This window comes from Emydura macquarii, unplaced genomic scaffold (assembly GCF_026122565.2).
Source record: "Emydura macquarii macquarii isolate MOO-44397 ecotype Brisbane River unplaced genomic scaffold, CSIRO-AGI_Emac_v2 contig_554, whole genome shotgun sequence".
NCBI classification, from domain to species: domain Eukaryota; kingdom Metazoa; phylum Chordata; order Testudines; family Chelidae; genus Emydura; species Emydura macquarii.
Genome location: NW_027130691.1, coordinates 2,336,937 through 2,362,545, shown reverse-complemented (window position 1 = coordinate 2,362,545; position 25,609 = coordinate 2,336,937). Strand labels below are relative to the sequence as shown.

General features: G+C 40.3%; 1 protein-coding gene across 1 annotated transcript in view; it reads left to right on the top strand.

The window, feature by feature from the left end:
- Positions 1–25,609, top strand: part of GRK3 (G protein-coupled receptor kinase 3) — a 116,006-nt gene that overhangs the window by 82,098 nt on the left and 8,299 nt on the right. The window contains exons 12-20 of the mRNA XM_067539422.1: positions 972–1,066; positions 3,566–3,673; positions 11,157–11,223; positions 11,408–11,508; positions 12,519–12,585; positions 13,090–13,185; positions 21,751–21,913; positions 24,382–24,518; positions 25,476–25,589. Of these exons, the coding sequence (XP_067395523.1) occupies positions 972–1,066; positions 3,566–3,673; positions 11,157–11,223; positions 11,408–11,508; positions 12,519–12,585; positions 13,090–13,185; positions 21,751–21,913; positions 24,382–24,518; positions 25,476–25,589 (948 nt within the window). The remainder of the gene's footprint in view (positions 1–971; positions 1,067–3,565; positions 3,674–11,156; positions 11,224–11,407; positions 11,509–12,518; positions 12,586–13,089; positions 13,186–21,750; positions 21,914–24,381; positions 24,519–25,475; positions 25,590–25,609) is intronic.

Sequence of the window (25,609 nt, the reverse complement as noted above, 5' to 3'; positions counted from 1 at the left end):
TGATGTCTCTCTCTGTGGAATTGGGGTGCTCTCCCTCCGTGACTCAGCCGTCCATCCAGGAGTCCACCCCTTCTAGGGTATCAAAGTCTGATTTGACAAACTATCTACCTGCAGTCTCCGACTACCTGCAGTCTTCCAAGTCTGTGCCACTTTCTCTGTAGCAGATAGGGGAACCTGGGCCCACCCACTACTCCAGGTTCTAGCCTAGGGACCCTATGCTCAGCAACTGCAGTCTGTTCAAGTTCTGACCATGTTGCTGTTTCCCTGTGCTCTTCTCTACCTCTCTTCTCTATCTTCTGGCTCCCCTCTTTGTTTCCACTGGAAGTTCCTCCACTCCCATGGCTTTCGCCCCTCTCAGATTTTTGTCAGAGTGTGTAGTCCAATTTAGGGTCCCAAGGCTACTCTCCCCCTAGAATTCCTCCTTGTACCTAGTCAAATCCCCTCTTCTCTAGATGGGCACTGCAGAGCTCCTCCCTGCAGATTTTCTCTGTCACCAACTTCCTCTCTATATGAGCCTACCCCAGCTCCTCACCTAGCTAGGCTTTGTCAGCCATTCATCCTTATCAGTCCCTGGCTCCTCCTCCAGGTGAAGCCTATAAGATTAATTGGCCTATTTTACCTATTCAAGCCATGTGTGGGGTTTGTTTTGGGTGGGGAGGGTAGGGGGAAGACACTCCAGAACAGCCTCACATTTCAAACCTGGTATTTTTTGCTTGCTTTGTGTAACCTTTGAGATTTTCCTTATTCATAGGGTGTTACAGGATAAAGACCAGTCAAAACTCATGTATAATCATATCCTGATTATACAAAACTGCTTCGTACTTGTTTTGTATAGAGGTAGTAGAAATAGCAATTGTCATAGAACAGAGGTGCATAGAAGTCAGTTTTGTGGCTTTGTGAATTTGTCCTGTTGATCAAAGGTTTGTATTTTTCAGTTGACAAATAACACTTCTCTCTTTGTGCACTTCTAGCCTGCAAACATCCTGTTGGATGAGCATGGACATGTGAGGATATCAGATCTTGGTCTTGCTTGTGATTTTTCCAAAAAGAAACCACATGCTAGTGTGTAAGTATTGAATGAACTCAGATATATTTAGTTATATGAACTACAAATCCTTTGCCCTGTTTTAAATTTAATTTCACTTTGCTAAATCTCTATTTTTTAATCTTCTATATTTTTATTTTTTAAACTGCTTCTTTTCTGTCCCAAAGAGCTTTGCTATTGAAGGGGAATCACAGAGTGCATAGGATAGGATGATCAGATGTCACAATTTTATAGGAACAGTCCCAGTATTTGGGGCTGTGTTTTATATCGGCGCCTATTACCTCCCACCCCTCATCCTAATTTTTCACACTTGCCATCTGGTCATCCTAGCTTAGTAGCACGGGTTTCTGCTAGTGTGCAGGTCACCATCTTGAACTAGACCATGTACTTGAGGGTGCCCCTTTTTAAAGCATCTGTGTACACTCCCATGTATCCTTATTGATTTCAGTGGATAACATTTTTAACTTACTTTTCATATTAATTTTCTGTATTGTGCCATCAGTGTGCATGGCCCTTCATGCATCTATAAGAAAACATGCCGAGGGTTATAATAATTATAATATCAAGGTATTTCTTTGGTCAGAATCAGGACAGAGGAGAGTGACAGGCTATCACAGTTAAGGTATTTCATGTATTGACATTTGGTCTCTGGGACAATTATTATGTATGAAGGAGTTTGAGCAGTGAAACATACATTTTGAATCTTTGATTTATTTTGGACTATCAGAGGACTGTTACTTTTCTGCTCTGTGACTTGATGTATCTGTGCATGAAGCCAGAAACTGCATGCGTTTTTGAAGGTATTATGGATTGTAAGAGAAGCTTTATGCAGAACGCTCCCTAGAACTAAATGGATGGAATTCAGAAGCACGCAACCCATGTAATCAGAGGCAGGAGAGACTGATTTAGGAGGAAAGATTAAAAGAGCTAAATTTTTATAGCTTGGCAAAGTGGTAGAAAGAAGAACTTAAAGTTTTACAAATAACACAATAAAAAGGAGTCTCATAGTCAACATATATTTTGAAAGACTTAAGAAAGAAGGCTGGAGAAGAATTATTTGGGTGATATAAACTAAGCATAATGGGTTAAAATGAGAACAAATATGACTGAATATAGATATCAGCTTCCTCATAATAAGCTCTATTAGACTGAGCAATAGTCTTCCCAAGGGAAGGGGTGGAAGCCCTGTTGCTTTGGACATTTACAACTTGATTAGAGAAAGCACTAAAAATGTTCTATTGGGAGCAATCCTGCACTGGCTGGAAAATAGATTAGATGACCTACTAGGTTTCTTCCATCTCAAATTTCTAAAATCCTGTGCAGTTATAACAGCTGATGTGTGGGCATAGGCTGGAAGATGACCCATGGTTTCATGATGATTCATTGTTCAGAGTAAATAAGAACCCTGCTTAATTTGAAGTACCAGATTGTTTTAATTATCCAAACCGGTGGCCTTTTCCAAATGAACTAGAATTCAGGGTTTATATATGGGTATCCATAGTTTTGCTAGAGCTTAGGCCAGATTGTGCTTTCATTTGCATCTGCAGACTCCGGTGGAATTACGGAGGTGTAACTGAGCTCTGACTTTGTTTTTGTGGGCAGTTACCGTATTGTCTGTGGCACTCTATACTCTTAAGGCCAGATCCATCCCTGGTATAACTACAGTGGTTTTGCACAAAGGATGAATTTGGTCGCTCATGTTTAAAATGATAGGGCATTCACTAGTGCTGCAGAAAAGATTATAGATTGGAGTCACGTGTAGGACACAGTAAGTGCACTGGGGCCAAATTCTGGCTGAGTGACAAGGAGGGAATTCCCTTAAAGTAGAATTCTCTGCTGGTCTAAAGCTGCTGGGTAAACCTTCTGTGCCAGCTGCCCTCATCCGTTATCCTGGGATGGGGAGGTACTGTGGGAGAACAGCTCAGCTTCACCAACCCTAGACCTGCATCATGAGTTACAACAGCCTCCTCCTGTTTTAACTCTCATCAGGGCCAGGGCTGGTGCAGACCAGTCTGAAGAATCAGGGAGCCATCACTGGATCCCTGATGCCTTTTCCTCTCTCTGGAGCCAAGTGAAGATCAGCTGCAGGAGAGAATCTGACCCGCTCTTTCGTCTGTCAATAAGAAGTGCTTGAAGGAGGAGCTTGTTTTAAAAAAAAACAAACAAAAAACCATACTTCTGCAACTTCCTCTTCTATAACCCCATCTGACTTCTGCTCCTAACTCCATTATGCTTTGTTATAGGGGGAACAGCAGAACCCCATGAATATTAGGTTGCCTAATACTTTCCATTTTAAACGTTTACTGGTCTTTTTTTAAGTGTTGTAATGCCTCCATGGTTTCACAGAAAATGGAAACCCAAATGGGTGTAAGTGTGGCCAAAGTGATTTCCATTTAAAATTACTGTTAGAATTCACCCTGTTCTAGATAGATTTTCTTGTTGGGATAGTGCAAGATTTCATAAGAGATTAATTTTGTTTTGTAATCAAGATTCTGTTGACTTCTCTCCCCCATCCCGCAGTGGTACCCATGGATACATGGCTCCCGAGGTGCTCCAGAAGGGAACAGCATATGATAGCAGCGCAGACTGGTTCTCGTTAGGATGTATGCTTTTCAAACTTCTGAGAGGGTGAGTGAAATCTCTTGTCTTTTTAATATTGGCCTCTTTATGTTCTGTCTTTAAAACTAGTAATATGCATTATGTTAGTTATTTCATATAGTGTGTCCTGCAGTCCCTCCTGTTCGCCCCAGCTCTGCACACAGGAATCGCATTAGGCTTCTTGCATTTTCCAGGTTCCTTCTGCCTCACGGGATTTCTGCTTTTCAGTGGCTGCAGATATTGCACTGTGGGAGACCGGGTCAGGTTCTTAGCTGTTCCTCAGACATATCACTTCTAAAGAATGAGTTCTACTGCTAGACCTACAAGCACTAACTTCTCTCAGTAAAATATCTTCTCCATCATTTTGCTAGGGGGAGACTGAAATGAAAAAAACATCATAAGCTTTAAAATGTAGATGGTTTTCACTCCTCCTTCTGGGTGTCTGGAGCATCTTGTCTTATGTGTGTCTATTTGATGAAGAACTGGGTCTTCAGGAGGGATTGTAAGTGGAGAGGATGGTGGCTTTATGGACTGGCTTAGGGAGAGCATTCCATGTGCAGGGTGTATGCAGTGTTATTGTGGCTGTGTTGGTTCTAGGGTATTAGAGACACAAGGTTGGTGAGGTAATATCTTTTATTGGACCAACTTCTGGTGGTGAGAGAGACAAGCCTTCAAATTTCCCAGACCTGAAGAAGACCTCTGTGTAAGCTTGAAAGCTTGTCTCTCTCTCCAACAGAAGTTGATTCAATACAAATATTACCTCACCCACCTTGTTTCTGTAACGTATAGGAAATGGCATAGAAGAAGGTGCAGAGAGTGGTGGGAGAGGCTGGTATCAGTGGCAGAGGCAAATGGATAAGAGATAAGTAGAGAGGGGCTCTGTTGTGTTGGAACTCAAATACCCTGACAAAAAGCTTGAACTTGATGTGGTGAAGGAGGAGCCAGTGCAGGGATTTGTGGGATTGAGGGGAAGTTATTTGTCAGATCTGTGGTAAAGGAAGATGATCTTAATGGCTACATTTGTATGAATCGCAGGGAACAATATGGGTGTCAGGAAGGCCGGAAAGATGGCCGTTACAGTAACTAAGAGGTCACACCCTTTGTAGCTTGTGTATGTCAAACTTCCTGCACACACCAGGGGCTCCTTACATTTCTCCATTACCTCCTACAGGCTCCCTGTGTGGCATCCTCCCATCCCCTCTGGATATGTGTGGCCCCTTTCCTTCCTCTCCCTATGGCTGGGGCCCTGTGTGCATCTCCTCCCCATGCCATGAGCCCTGTGTGGTCATTCCCTCCCATGTATCAGGATTCCCCCATTCTCCCCTTCATGCCAGGAGCTGTGTGCATGCTTTGCCCCCACCTTTTATTTTTCTTTCTGCCATGGAGGACAGGCGGAGATGAGATGGGGTATTGTTATGCTGCAAGGTGTTAATGGGTGCCAATTAACAATTAATGGGTGTAGAAAATTGCAGAAAAGAGGACTGAAAGGTGACTTGATTACAGCATATAAGTAAGGACCTTTTCAGGAAAAAATACAGAAAAATACTAAAGGGTTCTTTGATCTAGTAGCGACATAGCAAGAACCAATGTCTGGAAGCTGAAGCCAGATAATTTCAAGTGAAATATAAGGACAAGATTTTCAACAGTGAGGGTGATTAACCATTTGAATAAGCTACAAAGGGAAGTGGTGGATTTTCTATTGTTTGATATCTTCAAGTCAAGCCTGGAGGCTTTTCCAGAAGATATGTTTTACTCAAACACAAGTTTCTGGATGCAGTATTGTGTAACTGGAAGACATTTTATCACTTGTATTGTACAGGTGATGAGACAAGATGATCTAATGGTACGATCTGGCCTTAAAAAGCTATTGATCTATTGGTGCCACCAGGAATGTCTTGGGATCAGTTCCCACTCCTGTTACGTTGCTTCTCTTGGGACAGGGTTTGTGGGTTTTTTGTTTGAAGTCCTCCCTGGAAGAAGAATGGCCTTGGGGCTTCTACTCCATATTGCTACGAGTGGGGGATGCCTAGAAGAATGGTGATCCAGTCGCCACTCTGCTTGCTGCTGCTATCTGCTAGCTTCTGGTACAAGGGATATGGAAAAGGGCCAGATTTGCCTAATCTTGCCCTTGAAGTAGAGGGCTCTTGATAAATGCTTTGACCATTATGGACTGTTTGACATCTGTCTGGGAGTGGTGTACAATATGTCTTTAATGTTGTATGTACCATGTAATAAAAGTCTCCACCTGTTAATTTTATTCTATCTCAGGCTCAAGTGTTTTATTGCTGAAGAAGGTGAAATATACTCCAAAAGCTCAATATAAATGAACAGGTCTTCTCTGAGTGCCGGTCCTTATGAGTGCCACATCCTGTGGGATATGCTCCGTGCACCTGAGACGGGAAATTTTCCAGTAGCAGTGTCCATTGTTCCATGCCCATGTCCTTCTCCTCCAGTCTCCTGGGCCTGCTTGATCCTCCTAGGTTACATGACAGCAGGCACCCATGTGACCTCCTTCTTCAGGTTATGCCTGTGTAGTCTCCAATCTTGGCTGAAGAAGGTCTGTGCCCCAAACAGGGTCTCCTTGGAAAAGAAACTCTTGCTTCCTTCCACTGTCTGGGCATCTCTCAACATGAGGGAAGAGAAGAACAAGGTTTGTGCAGAAGATCGCTTTACTCCAACTCCACCCAAAAAGACACACGTCACGGATGCATTTTTACTGGGCTGGGGAGTGCACTTGGACGACTATATAGCTCAGACTTCATGGGCCACAGAGGAGTCCACACACCATATCAACCTTCTTCAGCTTTGGGCAGTCTGTGAGGTGTGGAAACATTTCTTACCTTCATTTGGTCCACTTGTGTCCAGGTCAGATTGGACACTTGATCACTGTTTATTATAGAAACAAACAGGGAGGAGCAAAGTCCATGTCACTCTTCACTACCCAAGCAAATAGGATGTGCCCAATTTATGGCTGTTGGGATGCTCGAGGATGTGACTTCAGAGGGAACACCTTCCTAATTCAATAGTTGGACTTTTGATGTATACCTTCCTTCCCATTCCTCTCCTACCTTGTGTCCTCTGGAAAATGCTTTTCAACAAATCAACAGTGATCATCATAGTACCTTGGTGGCCATGACAGTTCTGCTTTACCGTAGCTCTGAATAAGGCCTCCCACCGGTGCATTCACCTACAGCTGTTTTCAGACCTACTGTTACAAAATAAATTATCCCAACCTGGCATCCTTCCACCTGGCAGCCTGGTTTTCAATGACATTGAAAACTCATGCTCAGAGGAGGTCCAGTTCTTCTTGCTCAATAGTAGGAATATCTTTACATGTAAATGTTATGCTGCCAAGTGGAAACAGTTGTCCTTAGGCATCATTTGCTTCTGGAGGACTTTGGAATTCCATGTATTCTGGACTGTCTTTTCTCCTTAAAGTCACCACATCCATCTATCAGCTTTTAAAGGATACATTTAGCTGCCATTAGTGCCTTTTACCCTCTGGTAGAGAACTGTTCAGCTTTCACCCATCCTGCAACAGCACAGTTCCTAAAAGGCATTATCAGAACATTCACACTGGTATGAAAATATTTCTACTTGGGATGTCAAGCTGGTGCTGCCTGCACTTATGAAATCACCATTTGAATCCTTGGCCTGCTACTCCTTCTTACACTCCTCCTTACATTTATTAGCTGCCAAGAAAGTCACCTACACTATCACTTTGAACAGGAAGATGGATGAGTTCAGAGCCCTTATGGCAGACCCATCTTATTCCATCTTTCACAGAGAAAAAGTATCCCTGAGATTGCATCCCAAGTTTATTTCCACGGTTCCTTCTGACTTTCTCTTGAACCAGACTGTTCACCTTCCTGTATTTTACCTGGAAACTCACAACACTAGGGAGGACAAGAAGACTCTGCTACCTAGATGTTTTAGAGCAATGGCCTTCTCTCTAGAGAGGATGAAGCCCTTTCAAAGATCTCCATGGCTATTCATTTCTTTTGCTGAGCATATGAAGGGAGAGGCTGTCTCTTCCCAAAGGTTCCCAAGGTGGATTTCCAACTGCATCTTCCTTTGCCATCAGCTACTGAAGCCCTCCTGCTCAGCCTGTCAAGGCTCATTCTTCCAGAGCTCAAGCTGCCTCAATGGCCTCTCTTCCAGGAATCCCTCTTGTAGACATTTGTAGATTGGTGATGTGGAGCTCCATCTGCACACTTACCAGGCACTGTGCTCTGACCCAAGCCTCGGTCGAGGGTGCTGCCTTCAGTTCAGCAATCCTGCAGACTATGGCGCAGAATGCACCTTCGCACCCGCTCCCTCAATAAGCACTGTGTGAAATCACCTGCCATGAATAGGGACCACCACTTGAAAGAAGGTTATTTATCTCATAGTAATTGCTCATTGACTTGCTAATACACTCAGAAATATTTTGCATAATTTTTCCCAAAAGTTTTACTGAAAAGCGGTTTGTTTTCCCCAGGATGCATATACGGTATGTAATTCCGTTCAGTACCATTCACATACTTTGGAGAGAGGAGAGTAGTATAATAGCAGCAGTCACAATTTCACTGTTTTTCCTGGCAATTCTGATACCCTCAGCCTCAATTTATTCACTTAGGACTTGGATTATTGCTGAGAAAAACAGCAAGACCCTGTTATTCTGTAATGTAATTGTTTTGTTCAAGTAGACTTGTGGCTGTTTAGAAGTCCTTCACTTATCTCATTAGACAAGGTGACCTGCTCTAACCAGGAAACTTGTGCTAAATTGTATAATGCAATTTCTCCATCAACACTCAGGGGAAATCTTTGCAGGCATTGTGACTCCTACACATGCTAAAGGGTATTACTGGCATAAATTTCCCACCTAGTGGAAGAGAACAGGCATACGTAAGCCATATTCTGTGCTTGAGCTATATGTAAAACTCTCATTGACATCAATGTGGCTTCCACATGTGGGATAAAGTTAGAATTGTCTACCTGAGCTCTCGCTTTTCATAGCTCCTTCAAGCCATTGGAAGCTTATGCATTTGCTTGAAAATACCTAGTCTCAGTTGGGTCTAAAATTGCATATGAACAAAAATGCTTGGTGCTGAAAGCTACAGTTTAAAAAAAAAAAAAAAAAAAAAAGGTAGAGGGACAAATGTTAGAACCATATGTCATGGTAGACCTAAAATTATATTAATATGATAAAATCTCCCACATATAGTGGATACCTTTGTGCCTGGGTACAAATATAAACAATTTCAAAAACATTCTTTGCATATGATTATATTGGTGTTCTTCCAATTTTTCTCTTTAGTGCTGTTTCACTGGATGAAAAACAATCTGAATTTATTATGTGAAATTATGTCTATTCTTTTAAACAAGTGATGGATTTTTTTTTTACTGGTAGCCTGTCTAGATAACTGTTGGGTTGTTTCCTAAAATGTTTTTATCAGAGTAATATCTCCTGTTCTTCTTCAAGTGCTTGCTCATGTCCATTCCATGCTAGGTGTGTGCGTGCCGCATGGTGCACCGTTGCCAGAGATTTTTCTCTTGGTGGTATCCGTAGGACTGGCTCTAGCACCTCTGGAGTTGCACGTGCATGCACTGGTATAAGCGGCACAGGCTCCGCACCCTCTCACTTCCTTCTTACCGCCCGTGACAGCTGCTTAGAACGACCTCTCTTGTTGTAGCAAGGCTTCTTTTCCAGTGGTTTGGACTTTGCAGTATATTGTATAGTTATCGTAGTTAGTGTTTACTGTCCTTAGTTAGTGATAGTGTATATAATAGTGTGAATAGTTGTCCCTGTCGTCGAAATCATCCCCTGGTCCTTGGGCTTCAACCCGTGTACCTCCTGTGGCAAGGCCGTGCCAGTGAATGACCCACACTCTAGCTGTATAAAGTGCCTCAGAGAAACTCACGTTAAAGAGAAGTGCCAGATCTGCAGGAGCCTCAGACTGCACACTCAAAAAGATAGAGACATTCGTCTGAAGGCGTTACTCGGGGAGGCAGCCTTCAGACCGACCTCTGAACTGAACCACTCCAAATTGGCACCAAGCACTTCAGCCTCTGAGTGAAGCACTCCACTGGCACCATGCCCTTTCCGGCACTGTTCTCCATCCCAGATGCTGAGGAAGAAGCATAAGAAACAATGTGCTGAGAGAGGGTGCTCTGCAGTGCCGAAGGAAGACAAGCGGGGAGTGACTAGCATAGTCATCACCCCTGTCACGGCACAGCATCACAGGAGCATAACACAGTCTTTCCTCCATTAGATCCATGTCGCAGAAATATCTCCAGGAAAATGGGAGAAACAAACACCTAAAGAAGGCAGTGGGGGCTATCATGTGACAGTATAATGGACTCCTAGTGGTAGCACCATTAAACACAGAGGACATTACCATGGTTAATGACTAGGTTACCAGGAAGACAGGTATTTTGTTTCTGAAAAATAACTTTCTCCTTGGATTTGAAGACAAGAGATAGTGAATAAATCTCAATGATGCTAACCAACTTTCTTCAGACCTTGATTAAATACCCCTTCAGGCTGCTACTTAATGTCACACTGAAAATGTATCATATACCAAAGATTTCTACAGATTGTCAAATACTTTCAATGTTCATACAACATCTAAAATATACCCGTATAAAACAGTGCATTGGCTATTCAGACACACCAGCCTTGACTCCAAGCAGCCTTAGAGACTAGAAATAGCCTTACACCAACCCCAGATCATATGCATTTCCTATAGGGCTCCACACACTCTCAAACTGCCAAGCATCCACTATAGACTGTCCACGCGCTATCCTCCATTTCACCCATAGAGTCTAACCTCTTGCTACATACTTTCCAGGTATAATGGAGTGAACAGCTCTGTAGAATATATTAGGTTTCCATTTGTAGATAGCTATTTTAAAAATGTCAAAGTTGTGGCAGCTTCTGAGAATTTCCCCGTTAGATGGAGCCATTTATTTTATGGGAGATTTACTCAGTACTTGGTCCATAAGTACTGGAATGATTACTCAAACTACATTCATTAATAAACTAACCCACTGCATGTACACTTATGGAATAACAGCATTCCGCTTTCCTTAATTTAGTAACCTGGTTACCTTGGAAATATTTGTGTGCAGTCAGAGTTAAAAGAGTTGAAAGAGTTAAAAGATCTGTTTCTCTAAAGTTGATTGTAAAGTCCACTATAGAAGTTCAGTTAATACCAAATCGACAGGCAGAATTTACTTTTGCAAAGTACTACAATTTTTTACAGAAAATGTAGTGTCATCAAAACAAATTCATCCATGGCCAAGGGGAGTCCCACCTATAGTATTGAATTCTGCATCAGTCTTTGATCAGTCTACTTGTCACTGGAAATGCTAAATGTTTCACTGCTTGTTTTATTGTTCTGCAGGATGGGATTGATGAGTTTGAAGAATGCGACTAAGGATGCTACACTCTTTTCCGGGGTTGCCACAGCTGAAATAAGCTGATATGTTATGGCTTTACATTTATTAGTGCATTTTCTTATTTCTACAGTCACAGTCCTTTCAGACAGCACAAAACCAAAGATAAGCATGAGATCGACCGGATGACACTCACCGTGGTAAGGATTCTAATGACTGGTTTAAGCTTTTCATGCTTAGCTAGTTAATGTCCTTTAAGAAGTTCTGTACATCGCTGCTTTTTGAGAAACAATTTTATTCCGAGTGCATACATGCAGAACTGTGGTGCTGTCAGATTGAGCTAGTTCCAAAAATTCATGTCATAATTCTTTTTTTATTCCTCAGAATGTTGAGTTACCAGATTCATTTTCCCCTGAACTAAAGTCCCTTTTGGAAGGGCTACTGCAACGCGATGTTAGCAAGAGGCTTGGCTGTCAGAGTAGCAGGTAGGCTTTAGCTTCTCAATTACCCAGAGCCTGCATATATCTCTTCTTTCCTTTAAATGAGGGATTTATTTTATTAGGTCAAAATCTGCTTCCTATTGCTGTAACATGTTAATGTTGGAAAGAAGGTATTAAAGTGCAATGCAGGGTTTGTTCAGCTTGCTTTTGATTATTGGTACGTTGAGAAATCTCTCTTCTGTGAAGGATAATTAGCCAGGAATTATTTCTAAGTTTGGCCTAAGTATTTTTAGGTTTTCTTGGCATTTTAACTATTTTATTTTATTCTCTAATGTTACATGTTTTTGATTGCTCTGTAGTTTTCCTGCTTTTTCCTGCTTTGCGTTTTTTGAGAAATAACCTTCTCTTGATTCAGACATTTTGATGACCATGATTATAGCTGCATATTTTAAATTGTCTGTTGTTATCACTATTAAAAAGTCAGTATTTGCCATCTGTTCCCATATGGTGGTATATGAGCTTTTCATAGCTTTCCTATCTTCTGAAAGTAGGACGTGTGGTGACTGTTGACAAATACTGATTTTTAAAAATGACTTTCCCTTATTCCAAGTAGTCCTGTAGGTCCTGATTTTAAATGATCTTCAACCTGACTGTGACTGCTTTGCACATAGAGTTAATTGTGGGTACAGTCATAGGAGTTAGATGTCCAGCTGTCTGATTTGCAGGTATTTCCATGAAAGTTGACATCAAAGGACTCTGAACAGCACTCACAAAATCAGAATCTCATGCTCCCAATATGTAGGTAATTGTTATTTTAAAGTAGAAACAACATCAATTGAGTAGGGTAGGATATAATATTTGGGGAGCATTTTACAGGTACTGTTAACAGAATGGGATTGTGTGCTAAGTAAGATAGTAACATGCAGTAGGAAAGTGAGTGTGGGTGCTTGTCTGAAAGCATTGGTTTAGATAGAAGAATTTTTCTGCAGTAAGGTTCTTAAACATAACTTGAAAAACCTCTGCATTTTGTTGAGTTACGTTTAATTTTTTTGCAGCGCGCAAGAAGTAAAAGAGCATCATTTTTTCAAAGGGATTGACTGGCAGCAAGTCTACTTACAAAAGGTATACATTAAAATAGTTACCTTACCTTTTGTTATAAAGCAGTAAAACTTATGCAGGGTCTTTAACAATTAGCGAATTTAGGTCCTTATTCTCCCTGCCTTGTCAATAACATATGTGCGTAGTAAGCACAAAGTGGATATAAAAATGCTAACATCAATGTGAGTGAATAATTCTGATCTGTAGCATTGCATTCCCACTGTGTGCAGGTTCAAATGATTGCATAAAGTGCAAGGAAGGGGAGAATCTAGGCCCTCAATCTTTTATATGGTTCTTCCGTATATAATGATAACAAAACCAAAGCTCTTTCAAGTGCCTTGGGAAGACCTTTAAGTAAAGAAATGCATACCTAAACCTAGTTTCATGCAAAACATGGTTTAATCTGTAGGAATACCTTGAATTTTGTTCTGCAAGTAGGTAAAGGGCATTTATAAATGCAAAGTGGATTGAAATAATTATGCTAATTGTTTGGCTATGTAACTAGACTGTCCTGCATTTGATTTCCAGTATCCTCCTCCACTGATTCCTCCCCGGGGAGAAGTAAATGCAGCAGATGCTTTTGATATTGGCTCCTTTGATGAAGAGGACACTAAAGGCATTAAGGTAGATGTGTGATATTTTTCCTTCAGCTGTTGTTTCCTTTACAATTTTAGATGAATGATTTTGAATGACACTTTCAGGCTGCTGTTACAGGTTCCAGTCATGTGCATGCTTAAATTTAAGTGTGCAGATAGCCTTATTGACTTCAGTTGGATTGTTCACTGCTTACGTTTATGCACGTGAGGAGGTGTTTGCAGGTTTGGGGTCATAATGATAACTAGTATTACAAGGTATAATCAATGATGTTTTGGTCAGGTGTTTATATCTTATGTGTGTTTAAAATTCTAATTTGACTGAAATTTGGCATACACCTTGTCATGGATCCACAGGATCTGTGCTATACCCCAGCTTTTAAACAATCCCTGAAAGGTACCCCTTAGTGTGCCAGACCCCCAGAGGGTCCCACTCTTCCTTAAGGGTAGGCCATGCCACCTCAGTACGTCTGAGACTGAGCCTGTGGGCTCCCGCACTCCTGTTTCATACCGTGAGCTCTGCCCAGCAAATCCAACTGAGGGCAAGTCTACACTATAAAATTAAATCTACCTATGTTACATCGACATACAGCCCCGCAGTAATTAAATCGCATTTGTATGACCACGTGATGCTCCTTGTGTCAGTGGTGCACTTCCTCACCAGGACAGCTTGTACTGATTTTACTGTCAGTGTGGGGCATTGTGGGCTGGCTTCTGAAAATTACCAACAGTTGATGTAAGCAACGCAGTGTCTACACGGACACTGGTTGACCTAAGATCTATGCCTCTCACAGAGGTAGAGTTATTAAGTCGGTGTAGTGGGTGAGTTACATCAGTGGGGCTACATTTTAGTGTAGACACTTACAGAATTAGGTCAATGTAAACTGCATTGTCGACCTAACTCTGTAGTACAGACTAGGCCTGAGAGAGACTCCTGTTCAGAGATTTTTTTGCTCTCTTCAGGCATCAGTGCCCTTCAGCAAGTAACTGAAGTGTCACCAAGCAACTTTTGTCAAACAGAGTAGGATTTATTAGGCCTTGTCTACACTACAGAGTTTGGTCGACACAAGTTACGCTGATGATCAAATAGCGCTATAATTACAGCTGACACTTTGTCGATACAAACACCTTGGGAATGGAGGTTGTTCGTAACTCTGAACAAACTCTCATGGATGTTCTTTCAAAAGTTTACAAACAAACATTGACTTAATACAGCTTTGAAACTTTACTATGCAGAGGAAAAATGCTGTTTTTAACCTGCTTAATTTAAATGAAACAGGCACAGAAACTGTTTCTTTACCCTGTCAAATATTTTTTAACTTTCCCTTTATTTTTTTTAGCAGTTTACATTTAACACAATATTGTACTGTTTTTTGGGGTTTTTTTGGTCTCTGCTGCTGCCGGATTGCGTACTTCCTGTTCCAAATTAGGTGTGTAGTGACTGGTCAGTTTGTAACTCTGAGGTTCTACTGTATAATTTTGCTGTCAAAAGCTCTCCACCTCTTGTCGAGGTGGTTTTATTTTGTTGGCAAGGCAGGAGAGCTTTGTCAGTGGAAGGAGCATTGTCGTGTTTATACCTGTTTTGCCAATGAAACCTCACTTTTGTTGACAAAACTCTGTGGTGTAGACAAGGCCTTAGTCAACTGGAACACAGCATTGCAAATTGGCAGAGAGAAGCAAAGGATAACATATAGGCATCCGGCAGCTAATGTTGACCTAACTCTGTAAGTGTCTACACTAAAATGTTGCTCCCACTGATGTAACTCGCCCACTGACTTAATAACTCCACCTCCGCAAGAGGCGTAGCACTTAGGTTGATGTAGTTAGGTCGACGCAGTGTCCGTGTAGACGCTGGATTGCTTACATCGACTGTGGCTGCCTTTCAGAAGCCATCCCACAGTGCCTCACACTGACAGTTCAGTGCAAGCACTCCTGGTGAGGACGTGCACCGTCAACACAAGGAACGTCCTGTGGACAGGCAAAAGCAATCTAATTACCTCGGTGGCTGTATGTCAACTTAACTTAGGTAGGCTTAATTTATAGTATAGATTTGCCCATAGTTTGTACTGGCCAGCTAAGCTGCTGTGGAATCCATCTTGGTTTTCTGCTCTGTCCCTCTGTCTGTCAGTCCCAGATCAGTGTGCTGTCTCTCCAAAGGCCAGCTCTTAACACAGCCACCTGACACCTTTCCCCTTTGTTCTCCATCTCCGGGCCTTCTTACAGAGAAATTGGGGAAATCTCCTTTCTCTTGGATGTTGGTTACTAGTTGTGAATGTCTTGGCCATTAGGGTTCCCATTGTATTTCAGGATTCTCCATTGATATGGGTTGATTTCAGCCAGGTCCTTAACCCATTCATACTACCTCAGACAGTTACATGACACACACTCCTCAGGTCTTCTGCTCTGCCTCAGGAGCATTTTAACCCTTCTGCACCTACCAGGTAGCAATCTTTGGTCAGGTAAGTTACTGCCATTTATACCATTCATAAAGATATTACAGAAAGGTTTTACTTTTGTCACTGATATTATCAGGTGTATGTAGTTTATTTTTACAAAGCAAACATTTCAGATCGTTAGATTACTTTTGATTTAGAAATCATTCAGACAAACCCCTCATTTTGCCATAATATTTGAGTCATGTTCTACAGCCAAAACAACTTCAGTGAAAAGAAGTTTGAACACATTTAGTCCTAAGCGTGGATAAAACCACAATTTTTTGCAATGGGTGAAATATTAGTTTGATTTGAAGTTACTGAGCATCTATGCTACTTTTTAATAAATTCTGCTACTTTTTACATACTTAGAATGAAATCCTTCTGTCTGATGATCACTGTGGCACTTTTTTTCTCAGTGCAGTTCTTCAGTAGGTTATCCACATGTAGATTTACCAACAGTATCAGCGGGAAATCAGTGCATCAGATGGTGGTAGAATATACAGTAGAGGCCCCATAGGACAGATTAGAGAGACGTTATTTTTGTAAGTACTGCTATGTAGCATTTATATTACACATTACAAAATCACAGCATGTTATGAACATTCCTTTTTCTACATGGGAAAATAAGGCAGATAGGTTAAGTGACTTGTCCAGAATCTTAGAATAATTTATTTTCAGAGCAGGGATTTTAACACAGTAGTTTCTGGCTCTGAATGTTTTGCTAAGACTTCTAGTCCATTCTCACTCTATAAATAACAAATCTATAAATAAATACCACACTACCTATAGATTTACATTGAAAGTTTGTGTATTAACATCTACAATAGCATAAAATATAGAGAAATTATCCATGGCCAGAGACCTCATGTGAGAACAAATACTGATTATGAGAGTTAGATAAGGGAACCAAAACTTGTTTCAACAATACAGTCTTATGTTCAAACTACTCCTGTACCTAATGGAGCACTGACAGCAAGGTCATACCATATGTGAAGGGTATCATTTCCATTGGATTGGATCTAAAGCAGCCACAAAACTGAAGTCAATTAATTTTTAGTTTTAACATTGTTATTACACAAGAAACTTTGAAAAACAACATAAAAGGAAATAAATCTAGAGTAACAATTGCTAGTCCATCCTTATTATAGTTTCTTGTGCCAGTTTATGTGGTATATAATATGCTATTTCATCCTCTGTTTTGAAAGCTGCTTAATACCTAGACACAATGGTGAACTGATGATTAACTTGGATTCTAAGGTATAGCCCCATTATTATTTTTAACATACTTTCATCTATAGATTAGACTTTGTTGTTATTATTGCAGGTATAACCAATATATAATTACAGGTGGTGAGTCAGGAGAGAGAGAAATCAGTCCAGACTCCTCAAGCAGAAATACATTAACTACCCACAGTGATGAAAAAGGGGAATGTATTTGTCAAAGTCACCTGCTGCACTTACTAGCAGCAGGCATGAAACAGCTTTTAAATGTTCAGAAAGAAATACAAAGACCAGAAAATGTTCTTTTCACTAGAAAACACCATAACTGCTGAGCTAACAGTAGGGTAATACGCCTCTGATTTCTCGGGAATTACTTACAGATAATCCCAGCACCATTTTCTGGGGAGAAACTAGGTTAAATTGTCTTTTTTAGCTATATTGTGGATCTTAAATTCTCAGCAAGGCGTATAACTGTAACTCATGTTGTTGACTCATTGCACTTTATTCTTTGTACAGGTTGCCCATTCAGGTATACTTATTTCCTCACTCATGAGTCCATGAGAGTTGCAATGCACTGTGCAGTTTATTCACTGGCTGGGACTTTATAATCCCTTTTGAGAGGATTGACTAATACAGAGGAAATTTGGGTTTTCACAAAACAGTGCCAGCTTTCTTAATTTGCTGGTAAGAAGGTTACAGCTTTGGAGACTGACTCCCAGGGGCTATACTTCCTTCTCCATTCCCTGTCACCACTATTCTTTGTACTGGGGAAGAGCCAAAAGGCCCCAATTGGAATCAGGGTCTCTTTGTGCTTCTTAGAAGAAGACATCTTCCTTGACCCAGAGATTACAAACTAGGGACACAAAACAGACACAGGGTGAGGGAAAGAGATTCAATTTAGCAGCCAAGTGTTCAGGGAGGTGACTGGCAGGTGTCACGTCAGGGTTTCTTTCCATTTTAAATCAGTATCTGCAGTAACCCCTTCACTAAGCTATTGCTAGTTCCTTCTTTCCTATCAGTTGTTATCCAAAGCCAGTTTTTTACATTTTTCTCAATCTTCTTGATGGTTTTTGTTTGATTCTTTTACTCAGAATCATTACACATCTGGCCATCAGACTGGAAGTAAGACATATGTTTTTGACAGTGAAGGTTATTTAACCATTGGAACAATTTCATGCATTCCAAGACCAGGAGGGATCATTGGGACCATATAGTCTGACCTCCTGTATAAGACTGGCCATATAATTTCCCCAGAATAATTCCTGGAAACATGTCTTTTAACTCCTAGAGGATATCTTTTACCAAGGGTCATGGTGGATTGTCCATCAATGACCATTTTAAATGAAGATTGGGTGTTGTTCTAAAAGATATACCCTTGGACCTGTTGTGGGGAGGTCAGACGAGATGATCATAATGGTCCCTTCTGGCCTTGGTATCTATGAATATATTGCCAACCTGCCACACTACAGTACTTCAGCTAAACAATACTGCATGTGACTGAAACAATTTGATTTGTTCTTTGTAGCAGAACCCTTTGGGATAAATAGCTGCCCCGCCTAAGCACAGATAGTTAGTACATGACTAATAATGGTCAAGCTTTTCTGTAGGAATTGTGTGTTTCAGGATGGTTGTGTTTTGGGGTTTGTTTGTTTGTTTGTTTGGATTTTTTTAAGGAAAGTGAACAATAGTGTGTTCCCCTCCTATACCAAAGTGTCCCTCTCACCCAGATTTCATTCAGGTTACAGAGTCTGGGGCTTACAGTCTCTCTCTCTAGCGTTCCTCCATGAGCCTCACGGTCAGCAGTCACCCCATTCAGCCTAAAATTCAAATTGGCACATGAGCCTTAACAGAGAATGACCCTAGGTCTGAGAAGCTCTGGCCTCAGAGTTTCTGGCTTCTATAGGATCTGATCCCATCGCTTTGAAAGTGGTGGGAGGATGAGTTAGGCCAGTGGGTCATAAACAGGAGGCGGGGGCATAGAAGAGGGAGCTGGTTTACTGTCCAGTTAGGAAGGCAAAGCTTGTATTTTGTCTTGTTTCTCTGAAAGAAAGTCCAATTTTTCAGCAAGGTTAGAAAGCAATAGAGGAAAAAGAGAGGTAAAAGAGTTTAGATATTGAGAGGAGAAGGTATCACCAGAGACTTACCCTGAAACCAAAAATATAAATAACTTTTTAGAGGAAAGTGTGATTGTTCTTAGCATTGTACTGAAAACTCTGGGCCTAGTGCTGTCAGTCCTCAAGGTTGCTGTACCCAGCCACAGGTGGACTTATTACAGAATCAATTAACTTCAGTTATGTTCAGTACAATTCAGTTTAAGTACTGTATTTATTCTGGGAAGAAAAAAGGGCAGTATGACATGAAGGCGATCTGAAAGCAGCAACACACATGACTATTTTAAAGGCTCATTATTAACAATGTAAAATTACCATGGAAGTATGGAAAAGTATCTGTGTGTGGAAAATGCCTTTTCATATCAGCACAGTGCTACCATAGAAACAATTTTTACTCAGTTTTGTGTCAGAATGTTTCTTCTGAAAAAGCTTTTAACACAGTTTGACATTCTATTGACACTGGTTATGTAACAAAATTAAGAATGCATCTGGATAAAAATATAATCTGTTTAAACATAATGACTATAGAACATGATAGGGCAATATTGAACAACGCTCCTCGAGCCAACGCATTTAGCAGGGTTGAGAGGTGGTCTTCAATCTCAGTAGAATTGATATCCTGAGCAGTAATTGGGGTGATCCACTAGTCAGTGCATTATTTTCTTCTTCTCTGATGGATCTCAGCTGGTGGTCATTAAGCACTCACCCTTTCCCCATAAGGGCTTCCATGCATGGCGTCCTTCAAGATTGCATCCTGTTTCATCCCTCTTGTTCAGTGTCTTTGCGAGGCCACTGGGAGAGGTAGTGAAAATGCTTTGGCCTACATCCTCTTCCTTGCAAGTGAAGAAAGGTCTGTGATCTCTTTGCTTTCCCAGAAATGGATGAAAGTAAAGTAGTTCTGTGTTTAGAGGAGTGAAACCACTAGGAGCACAGAATCCTGGTGCTCCATGCTCTGTTCTGACTGCCTGTTTGCCGCCTGAGTGAGCTGGAATTCTGAATAAGGCTCTAAATGATCTAGAAGCAAACTGAGGGATTGCTGCTCTCTGTCACAGTGCAGAAATTCAGATATTGCTGCCAGTACCAACATTAGGGAGTTCTCACTGGAGGTCCCAAGCATCTGAAACTTGCTCCGTTTGACAACCTACAAGGGTCTGGTTCTTCTGAGCTTCAGGTGTTACCCGCGCACGCCAGAGCACCCCACCTTTACCCTTTCAGGGGCTCAAGGCGTAACCTGGTTAATTTAGGCACTCCCAGTTCCTAGGGCTCCAGGCATAATTTTCTGTGGGTTTGCGGGGCCTTTTACCAGTGAAAGAGCCTTACACAGTCATGTACTTAACCTCTATTTATTAACAGTGACCAACACACGGTAAGAACACACACGGTAAGCATACAAGGTCACCACTCCCAGTAAGGCAGACAAACTTTTCTTTATGGCCAGTCAAGATTAGATTGTCCGGGGCTTCAGCTTCTGCACATATGACTAGCAGGATGTTGAGTTCTGGCAGCTCTGATCTTGGGCTGTGTCCTGGAGTTAGGTCCAAAGAATTTCTTTTGGACCCCAGTTTATATAGTTAAAACTTGGGTCCTGCTTAGCTATACCTTAGCCAATCATTTTAAACTAAAATACTACAAAACAGTATTTTTTTTCCCAATCTTAGCCCTTAATGAAACACTTCTTTTAACCAATCCCACCCCACCACCTTAGTTGATTTAAATCTTGCAAAATTAGTTATGCAACAGACAGAAACCAGACAGATAAACAATAGAGAAGTAGGGACCTTAAAGGTAAAACAATTAAGAAGTACAGATTTCACAATCACAACTGTTGATAAATGATTCCTTGCCAGACAGAATGCTATTGAACAAAGTTTATCTAAAAATCTATTTCTTTATCTGGTGATGATGAGTCCTATTAGGACAGGAACGCCTCCTAAGCAGACTGATATTTCATTGTTTGGATGCAGTTTAGATGGAATTTGAGGATGTGACTTTCTGCTCCTTAACTCATGGCTGCTGCTGTCCTTCTGTGGCTGCTTCTGTTTATTGCAGAGAAAGACCTCAGACCTTACACAGGAAATAATGCAAATGTGTCTGTTTGAGCAATCTTTTACTTAATGGGCTCACCAGTGCAGCAAGTTGTGAGGATATTATAGTAATTATAATTTTTTTAATTGTTGTAAGGCTCCCAGGTACTGGGCTACATTTTCAAATGTTTAAATAATAAACTACCCATTTTTCTCTTTGCCTTATGATATATGGATTGAAATCAATCGAAAAGTTAATTAGTTCCCAAAAGAATGTTGTTTCTGAGGCTGAAACAGATTTAGTGGAGTCAGTTGCTGTTGCTAGAGCAATAGGCGGGGGAGCTTGTTATAGTTAGAGATTTCTTGAACAGGGCAGCTAATAAAAGTAAGAATTTCAGAATTCCATCTTAAAGTGGCAGTCAAAGTTTTTATATCCTTGTTCAGACATTGTATCACTTGCATAACTTACATCATATTACTGGTGTAAGAGTTTTTGTGCAATGTCTAAAGAATAGCAAAAAATCCAGTGTCTGTATATTTAAGATCTGAGATAAGATTTCCCGTACTGTCAAATAAGAAACTATCACTTTAAATACACAAGGACTAGAAAACAGTGTACCGTGCACTGTAGATCTTTGCTTTCTCAAGTTTGTATTAACATGGAAAATTGGGAATCTTAGTCTACCTCACAGTGTCAATATCATTCTAATCTTTTTTAAAATTATATTTATTATTGCATTGGAAACATTGGGTATGTTGGTAATGGTAATAGAACATGTTAAAATCCTTCATTTTTCTCTCCTAGTTGCTTGATAGTGACCAAGAATTGTATAAGAACTTTCCTCTGGTAATATCAGAGCGTTGGCAGCAAGAAGTAGCAGAAACTGTTTATGATGCAGTAAATGCAGACACGGATAAAATTGAGGCCAGGAAGAGGGCTAAAAATAAGCAACTTGGCCATGAGGAAGGTAATATTTTCAGTGCATATGTTTTCACTCTTTAATGCTAGATAAAGTTAAACATGTTCCAACAGTAATCTGTTGTTTTATGTTGTTGATCACCTGTAATTCAGAGTCCGTCCTGTTCTTTTAAGTTTCATTTTATTCAGTCTGTATTTCTTAAAATACTTTGAGATACTGAATGTGATGTAATTTGACCTTTTAGAAAAGCTATGAATTAATCCTTCAAAGTCAAGAGGGATTACTATATGGTGCTTTGGTTATCTTCAAGCTTGTAGTGTCTTCACTAATGTGTATCCAGCATTTGATATTATGGTGAGGATAGTATCTGAAAGAAAAAGTGAGACCCATTGTATCAGACATAACTCCTTTGAATAAGATATTGAATGATGTACTTGAGATCGGTGATAATGTGGGACCTTCTCTTCTTGGCATAGGGTAGCCCTCTAGTGTGTTCATCACCTTAGGACAAGTTTTGCATTGACCTACATCTTGTGGCACTCCAGTGACTTCAGAGAGGCTCCCTGAGATTAAGTCAATGCAGAATGAGCTCCGTCCCCTGTCCCTACCTCTCAGTATGGTGTCCAGTTGTGGTAGTTTGGGGTGAGCTCATTTTCCTTCACAAATTCCTTATCTATTTTTTTTGGCCTTTTGTTTTCTGGTTCTTCTCTTGTAGTCATTCCATACTTTATATATTTTAAAACAATTTATAAATGATGGCACTGAAACATGGGCACATTTCAAAATGCAGACCAAGGCGTGGTGTCAACAGCCCAAAGATGACTTTCCTTCATACATATTAAACTGCAGTCCCAACAGGCAAGCTAATCAGAAAAGTTTAAATTGGAATTACTACTAAATGTGTTCAACATATTCATAAATGATCTGGAGGAGGGGGTAAACAGTCAGATGGCAGAAATTGCACCCAATAAAAAATTACGCAAGATAGTTAAGTAAGTCCAAAGCTGATTGCAAAGCATTACAAAAAGGTCTCACTAATCTGGGTGACTGGGCAACAAAATGGCAGATGAAATTCAGTGTTGATAAATGCAAAGTAATGTATATTGGAAAATATAAATCTACCTATACATACAAAATGATGAGGTCTAAATTAGCTGTTCCCTCTGAAGAATGAGATCTTGGAGTCATCATGAATGGTTCTCTGAAAACATCTGCTCAGTGTGCAGCAACAGTCAAAAAAACTAACCGAATGTTAGGAACCATTAGGAAAGGGATAGATAATAAATCAGAAAATATCATAAAGCCACTAAATAAATCCATGGTACATCCACACCTTAAATACTGAGTGCAGTTCTGGTTGCTCCATCTCAGAAAGAATATACTAGAATTGGAAAAGGTACAGAGAAGGCCAACAAAACTGATTAGGATTATTGAACAGCTTCCATATAAGGAGAAATTTAAAAGACTGGAACTGTTCATCTTAGAAAAGAGATGACTAAGGGGGATATGATAGATGTCTGTAACATCATGAATGGTGTGGAGAAAGTGAACAGGAAAGTTTTATTTACCTCTTCATAAAACAGAGGGAGTCACCCAATGAAATTATTAGGCAGCAGGTTTCAAATAAACAAAAGGGAGTACTTCTTCACACAGCACACAGTCAACCTGTGGAGCTCATTGTCAGGGGACGTTGTGAAGGCCAAAAGTGTAACCAGGTTCAAAATAGAATTGGATACGGTCATGGAGAAATAGGTCCATCAATGGCTATTAGCCAAAATGTTCAGGGACACACCTCCATGGTCCGTGTCTCTAAGCCTCTGACTGCCCAAAGCTGGGACTGGACGACAGGGTTGGATCACTCGATAACTGTCCTGTTCTGCTCATGCCCTCTGAAGCATCTGGTACTAGCCTCTGTTGGAAGACAGGATACTGGCCTAGATGGACCATTGATCTTACCCAGTCCTTGACCACTCTTATGTTCTTAAAACAGAGCAGTTCTCCTTTTCTGTAACGTGTTAACATTTGTCTTCTGTCTGTATTATTATTTTTGGCATATTTGGATAAATTGTCAATTAAGTGAATCATGGAAAAAAGTAAAATTGAACTGATGAGGGTCTCTGGACATTTGAGAAGTTAAACAGAACATTCCTCTTGTAGAGGCAGTTATGCTGTTACACAACATATTCAGGGTCAATTCTTTCAACAGTAAATCAGATTCCTTCCTTAATAGGGCCAAATTCTATTCTTGGTTACTTCAATGCAATTTCATTGCCCTCAGCTGTAATGGGATGCAGGATCTGGTTCAGTGTGTGCACATGTACATGTATAATAATTAGAAGGCAAAAGGTAATACACTATAGAGAATATTATAGGTACTGAATCTTTTGCTGAAATTAAATAGGTTGTTGAAACACCTCGTAAAACACTTAGTAAAAGTTTTCTGAACATAGCACATTTCCTGAATGCTCTGGGTTGTAGCTGATTGATGGTATATAATGACACTTCTATATTCACAGATTATGCACTAGGGAAGGACTGTATTATGCATGGGTACATGTTGAAATTAGGGAACCCATTCTTGACACAGTGGCAACGTCGTTACTTTTACCTCTTTCCAAATCGACTTGAATGGCGAGGAGAAGGAGAATCACGGGTGAGTCTGAAATTAGTATAGCAAGCACAGTTATTGTAAAGGTAGGCATTTCTGCTAAATCTTGAAGTCCATACTCAGGAAACTCCCATTGAAGTTGGTAAGTTTTTTTGGAGTAACTATGGCAGGTCAGATTCTTATACCTCTGCTTACATGGAGTAGTACTTTACTTTGTGAGTAGGCACGCTGATGTCAAGAAACATAAAATAGACTTTACAGATTTGTGTTTTTTTTAAGAATTGGGAGTTTATGAATCTATTGTTTTTTCATTTAGGACCCCTGGAATATTTATACAAAAAAACATAAAATGGTAAGGTAATAAACACTATAGCATTGACCTCAAAGATAGTGCTATAGTGTCTATAGTCCAGTCCAACTGTGATCATGTTTTAGGGATGTCATCTGTGTATTTAGCTACAACACTGCAAGAGATTTTAAAAATATTGTTCTTGCACTGCAGTATTTACTGAAAACTTTTATACAAAACTGCTTGTATGTTTTTCCATCTGTAAATTTGTAGTGCTTCAATAATCCTTTTCAGCTCTCTGACATAGTCAGTAAGATTGTCTAATAATTTATTACAGTGTTTTACTGCAATAATATTTGAAAGAGAATAAAGTAAAATGTAACTATTACTGGGGAAAACACTTATTTAGTTCATAATGACATCCCTTTTTTGCACTGTCTTGTTTTGTGCTGTTATGAGTTGATCTTTTAGTAATTTTTTCGACTCCTTAAGCAACTAAATCCTTTGGTAAATTTCTTTGAATTCTTTCTCTTACTTTATGAAATGTTTTAGTTAATGTATTACTAGAAACTAAGGGTCAGATCATGCTAACATTTGCTCATGTGGGTAACCTTATTCACATGCATATTCCCAATGAATTAGAATTCAGCTTGAGGTCTGTTGGGTAACAGCTTCAAATTCTAATTCAGCTTTCTTTTTGCAATGTGCTTTAGCAAAATCTACTGACAATGGAACAGATTGTTTCAGTGGAAGAAACTCAGATTAAAGATAAGAAATGCATCCTGCTGAGAATTAAAGGAGGAAAACAATTTGTCCTGCAGTGTGAGGTGAGGCAACTGTAATTTTT